The sequence below is a fragment of the Littorina saxatilis genome, linkage group LG5, assembly GCF_037325665.1.
Source record: "Littorina saxatilis isolate snail1 linkage group LG5, US_GU_Lsax_2.0, whole genome shotgun sequence".
Classification (NCBI taxonomy): domain Eukaryota; kingdom Metazoa; phylum Mollusca; class Gastropoda; order Littorinimorpha; family Littorinidae; genus Littorina; species Littorina saxatilis.
The window spans coordinates 57,650,874-57,657,169 of record NC_090249.1 but is presented as its reverse complement, the minus strand read 5'-3'; the positions used below and the strand labels follow the sequence as shown (position 1 = coordinate 57,657,169).

The 6,296-nt window shown below is 48.4% G+C and overlaps 2 protein-coding genes across 2 annotated transcripts in view; both read right to left on the bottom strand.

The window, feature by feature from the left end:
- The window catches only part of LOC138967531 (tax1-binding protein 3 homolog), a 263,615-nt gene that overhangs the window by 168,827 nt on the left and 88,492 nt on the right, over positions 1 to 6,296 (bottom strand). The gene's annotated exons all lie outside the window — the stretch shown is intronic.
- Positions 2,175 to 6,296, bottom strand: part of LOC138965905 (hybrid signal transduction histidine kinase G-like) — a gene marked incomplete at its 3' end in the record, with an annotated part of 17,919 nt that continues 13,797 nt past the window's right edge. The window contains 1 exon segment of the mRNA XM_070337987.1: positions 2,175 to 2,660. Within this exon segment, the coding sequence (XP_070194088.1) occupies positions 2,175 to 2,656 (482 nt within the window).

The following is a 6,296-nucleotide window of genomic DNA, read 5'->3' as shown; positions in this document are numbered from 1 at the left end:
CGCAATGAAAGCGAAAGCGCCCGTGTCGCACACTTATTTCCCTGTCAAGTAGGTTTAATTTGTACACATTAGAAAAAAAAGTTAAAAAAAAAAAGTGATTGCCTACCTACCTACCTACCCTATTTTTTTGGGCTATGTTACCGTAACCACACCTATTTTTTTGTGTGGCCTAAACACCAAATAAAGAAAGAATCATACCCAAAAGGACCGTTGAACATCGCTTTCAACTTTCATCTGAGTGACAACTGATTGACGTCAACAACAACATTGAGCGGGTCAAAACCCGGGGTCTGCCTATATGCACACTTTCTTCACTGGCCTTCAACTGAGACTTTCGCTCTTTGTCCATGGCTGCATGCCCGTGTTTGTCAACCCATCTGTCTCTGGCTGTGACTCGCCTGTAATTACACAGCGCACGTGCATAAAACTAAAACAGGCTTGAGACCAAGGGTGACTGACTGACTGACTATTAGGGTTTAATGTCCTCTTAGACCAACTGGTCTATATTGGGACAGGTATTGGTAATACGTTGAAGATATCAGTGGTGTGATACTTTGATTCGAACAAGCCCGCTGTGGCTGTCTTCTTCGACACACCAGCATTGGGTTTGTCTCGTCAAAGTATCGAAATACGATCATGATAATCGGAGACGAGAGATGATGCATGCGTGTCTTCGTGTTTTCCAAGCCCTGAGACTTTCGCTGTGAACGTGGGATCTTTTTCGTGCGCATGTGTGCACACGGGGGTGTTCGGACACCGAAGAGAGTCTGCACAAAGTTGACTCCGAGAAATAAATCTCTCGCCGAACGTGGGGATCGAACCCACGCTGATAGTGACCAACTGGCTACAAAGCGGCAAGCGCGCTACCAACTGAGCTACGTCCCCGCCCCGACCAAGGGTAGGGCGGATGGTGGCGAGAGAGGTGAAGGGACGGGGAATGTTTACAGTGCCGTACTGTGCCGGACTATGAGCAGTGCCCGTAAATGTTTAGCGCAGCCGCGCCTTAGTTCTATGTATAGTTCTTAGTTATATGCAGGAAAATGCAGCGCGCTATTCTGGCCATCTGGCCAACTGTCGTCCTCATCTCTAAGGCAGACTGATAGCCTACCAAGAGGTGTCAGTTACACCCGCCATCAGGCTCATGCATTTTCAAACGCTCGACTCAAGACTAAAAAGGGAAGGTCGACGAAGGTGAGCGAGTGGAGGGGGGGGGGGTGGTATTACTAGGAACCAGGTTGACAAAGATTACCGCGAAAGTTGCGGGGGGGGGGGGGGGGGGGGGGCGGAGAAGGAGGAGAAGACTAATATAAGAACAAGGTACACTTAGACTAATGCGAAAGTTGGAGCGGCGGGAGGGGGCAGGGGGAGGTAGAAGGAACAAAGAGGAAGATTACTGGGAACCAAGCAAACACACACTACTTCTTTGCCGGCGTCAGGCAACACAGGAAGGGCGGGATTTTCTGTCATTATTACAATGACGAAGGCGTGAGTGAAAGTGTTAAAACGTCGGTAAGTTTTACGATGCAAGTCGTCGTATATTGTGTCTGGAGACCGCTGATGGCAGTACTTCATGATCTGCTGGTTAGAAATTAAAGAGCTGAGATCACGGCGTGTTCAGTGCTGACAAAAGCATAATGAAAGCGCTGGTAATAAGTATAGTACTGATTCTCGTCTTACTTTCGTGCAGGAAAACAATGACTGCAAGTTTTAAAAAAACAGGCCTACTTCCTGTTGAAAATTGAACGAATTATTATGCGGCAAATGAGACATTTGACTAATTTGTACTTTTATGTTAAAGATACTTGCATTAAAGGCAATTTAACCATGTCGCGTTGTTTTGTTTTCTTTGCATTTGTACCGTTTCTTCGAACGAGATCATGGTGTGAAGATTCTCTGGGTAGGTTGAATCAGCCGGGACTAGATAAGACTGGGGGAGAGAGAGAGAGAGAGAGAGAGAGAGAGAGAGAGAGAGAGAGAGAGAGAGAGAGAGAGAGAGAGAGAGAGAGAGAGAGAGAGAGAGAGAGGGAGAGGGAGAGGGAGGGAAGACAGAAACAGACAGAGAGAGAGATAGAGAGAGAGAGAGAGAGAGAGAGAGAGAGAGAGAGAGAGAGAGAGAGAGAGAGAGAGAGAGAGAGAACGATCAAACGGACTTACCCGTCTTGATGGAAGAATGGAACCCAGAGGTGGCCCCGCGACCCATGTGTACCCCTTTGGTCCGGTGGCCCGTGCTTCCGCCGCCGGTCGCGCCAACCGGCTTGTGTTCGAATCCGTGCGCTGCGCTGTGTCCGAAGCGGGGGGAGGGAGAGGGAGAGGGGTGTCCCCCGTTAATGAGCGAACGGGCACTGGAGAGAGCGGGTAGCCCCCCACCCCCTGGCTCCACTTTGAAGGGAACAGGGGTGGTGTGACAGGAAGGGGGGACGGGGGTTTCCGGCTGGATGCAGAGCGTGGGCACGTTGCCGTCATGGTGGTGGTTCTTGTTGTTGTGGTTGTTGCCGTTGTGGTTGTTGCCGTTGGTAGGGGTTGAGCTGTTGCTGTGGTGGTGGTGATGGTGGTGACTTCCTTTGCTGTTGTTGCTGTTGTTATTGTTGTTGTTGCCGTTGTTGTTGTTGTTGTTGCCGCCTCCTGCTAATCCACGGTTGGGGATGTGACCGTTCATTCTTCTGAAAACACACGCAAGAGGAAAGAATGAAGAATCAATAAAACATGAATTTCATTCCCCTCTCACACGCAAAGACGTTCACATCACATCTTAAATTTATAATTTCGCTTTCAATTGAAGTCACACATGCCCAACATGCACAAGTTCACGCCCCATACTTTATTTACCGACGTTAAAATACATGAGCACTGTCATGAGAAAAAAATAACCATTCAGGAATTGTTTCTCGTTGCAGTATTCGTGAACACAGTATAACCATTCAGGAATTGTTTCTCGTTGCAGTATTCATGAACACAGTATAACCATTCAGGAATTGTTTCTCGTTGCAGTATTCATGAAGACAATATAGAACCATCCAGAAATCAATCAACTGCGGCCTGGGACTCAGTGAGGCAAGGTCCAAGCATCGGTTTCTGTTGGAAGATAACCAGCAAGGACAATCCCCCCGCCCTTGTCCTGACCCTTGTCCTGCCCTCTTCCTCTCTCTTTCCCTTCCGGTCAGAGGAGCAGATTCTGACCGCGGCTTTCTGCCCAACTTGGCAAGCCACGGGTCCGAAAGTCAGCCCACTGCTGACCTCTATGGTAGTTCTCTTACTGCGTCTCTGTTGTGCTATCCCGCTCTTCCCCATCCCATCTTTCTCTACCCCCTCCCCCTCTCGAGCCCCCTCCACAGGAAGTTCCATGTCTCTTACCACGTTCATCCCGATTTTTTTTCTTTCTCCTGCCAAGGATTGTTTTTCTGGTGGCCCCCCCCCCCCCCCCCTGTCCCTCTCAGATTCTGCCCAGAATACTAAGTAACTGAATTTAGTTTGTGATCCTTGTCATCGGCTTCTCCTCTCTCTATCTCTCGTTTCAAGTCGTGTACGCCGCTACAATCTCAGAATCAGGAACCCCCCCCCCCCCCGCCACTCTCTCAAAGATTCTGCGAAGGAAGAGCCAGAGAACATGACCCCCCCTCCTCACAAATACACACCCCTCTCTAGTGTAGGTAATCTAATAATAAGCAGCTCTCTCCTCCCCCCCCCCCCCCTCTCCTGCCCTCTCCGTATGTCCTCAAAATCCAGGCCCCGGGCCGGCCAAAAATAGTCTGAGAGTAGAAATCCGTATCAGCAGAGACCTCAAATCGCCGCACTACCGACAAATCGCTCTCACCGCGGCCACCGTGGCGAGGTAAGCCAAGGGCCGAGCGATCTACACGACATCCATGTCTTTGACAAGCTGACACTCGCCGATTAGTCCATTGATTAATGGTGTCCAAATCGGGGGGACCTCCAGTCCTAATGCCAACTGTCGCTATCAAGAAGAGAGGCCTGGGTGTGTAAAAGAGAGTCTAATTTAGGAGTTTTGAGAGTTGAGTTTGGTGACGAAGGAGAAGGGTGTCAGTGTGTGTGTGTGTGGGGGGGGGGGGGACAAGAACTAGAAACGAGATACAGCTGATTTCGGGATTGACACACGATGACCATCAAGACACGAAGGGATAATCACCACAACCACACCGGCTCTTCTAGTTAGGAAAACAGGATCCCTAGGCTAGGAAATATAAGGCCTCATAGCAGGAAAACGATTAACACTAATTCTGCACAACGAAGTCAGAGAACACAACATTCGCTTTTGCGCAGTCAATCGAAGAACAAACCCCGACAACAGTAAAACCAACATGAGCTGCTGATCAGACTTCAGATCTTACAAGAAGAAAACAAACAGACAAAAACACCAATAAATAATAAATCAAATGAAAATTTAAACATAGAAAAGAAGAAAGAAAAAGAATGGTCCACCACAGGTGAAGTGCTTTGTGCTCCAATCAGACAGCATTGTGTTTGCCGAGCGGTGAGTCACAGGTGTGATATGACACGGGCGGCCTTTGACCTTACCTGAGTTGTTAACCACTCCATGCCTCTATGAGGACATGAGGGGAACACTTGACTGTGTGTGTGTGTGTGTGTGTGTGTGTGTGTGTGTGAGTGTGCGTGTGTGTATGTGCGTAAGCCTTTTACATCTGCTGAGTAACTCCACACCACAACAGCTTCTCTCTCTCTCTCCCTCTCCTCTCTCTCTCTCTCTCTCTCTCTCTCTCAGATTGCACCATGGACATTTCTCTCTAGCTTTTTCTTGGAGGGCGCCATGAAACTCTCACTCTTCTCTCCCCCCCCCCCCCCCCGCCATCTCTCTTTCTCTTTCAGGGCGCTATGAAACTCTCCTTCCACCCCCCCTTCCATCCCCACCCCTCCCCACCCCTCGCTCTCTCTTAATTGCTCTCTCTTGCTCCCTCTCTCGGGGCGGGGACGTAGCTCAGTTGGTAGCGCGCTGGCTTTGTAGCCAGTTGGTCACTATCAGCGTGGGTTCGATCCCCACGTTCGGCGAGAGATTTATTTCTCGGAGTCAACTTTGTGCAGACTCTCTCCGGTGTCCGAACACCCCCGTGTGCACACATGTTTTATTATTAGTTATGTTAATTCTAGTTATTGTAAAGCGCATTGAGCATATATATGATTATGCGGTATAGCAAATGTCCATTATTATTATTATTATTACATGCGCACGAAAAAGATCCCACGTTCACACCGAAAGTCTCAGGGCTTGGAAAACACGAAGACACACATGCATCATCTCTCGTCTCCGATTATCATGATCGTATTTCGACACTTTGACTGGTGTCGAAGAAGACAGCCACAGCGGGCTTGTTCGAATCACACCATATCTTCAACCAATACCTGTCCCAATATAGACCAGTTGGTCTAAGAGGACGTTAAACCCTAATAGTCAGTCAGTCTCTCTCTAAGCAAATTAATCGAACTAGTCCTCATCGGAGACTCTTCTGTCTTCCTGCGATGACTGAGTGCACATAGAAGAGGGAGTGTGTGGAGGAGGGGGGGGGGGGGGGGGGGCTAAAGTAAACAACAAAAAAGTTCAATGCATGCATGTGGCTGTGACAAAAATGTGGGCAAAAATCCAAAAACATTGTAAATGTAACGTTTGGTTTTGTCGGAAGGTCGAGGGTTCGAATCCCGGCCGCGGCCGCCTGGTTGGTTAAGTGTGGAGATTTTTCCGATCTCCCAGGTCAACTTATGTGCAGACCTGCTAGTGGCTTATCCCCCTTCGTGTGTACACGCAAGCACAAGACCAAGTGCGCACGGAAAAGATCATGTAATCCATGTCAGAGTTCGGTGGGTTATAGAAACACGAAAATACCCAGCATGCCTCCTCCGAAAACGGCGTATGGCTGCCTCAATAGCGGGGTAAAAACGGTCATACACGTAAAATTCCACTCGAGTTTCAGCCCACGAACGCAGAAGAAGAAGTCAATAATAAACGTTCCATTAACCTAAATTTCTCGGTTTTTATATTTAGTCAAGTTTTGACTAAATATTTTAACATCGAGGGGGAATCGAAACGAGGGTCGTGGTGTATGTGCGTGCGTGTGTGTGTGTGTGTGTGTGTGTAGAGCGATTCAGACTAAACTACTGGACCGATCTTTATGAAATTTTACATGAGAGTTCCTGGGTATGAAATCCCCGAACGTTTTTTTCATTTTTTTGATAAATGTCTTTGATGACGTCATATCCGGCTTTTCGTGAAAGTTGAGGCGGCACTGTCACGCCCTCATTTTTCAACCAAATTGGTTCAAATTTTGGTC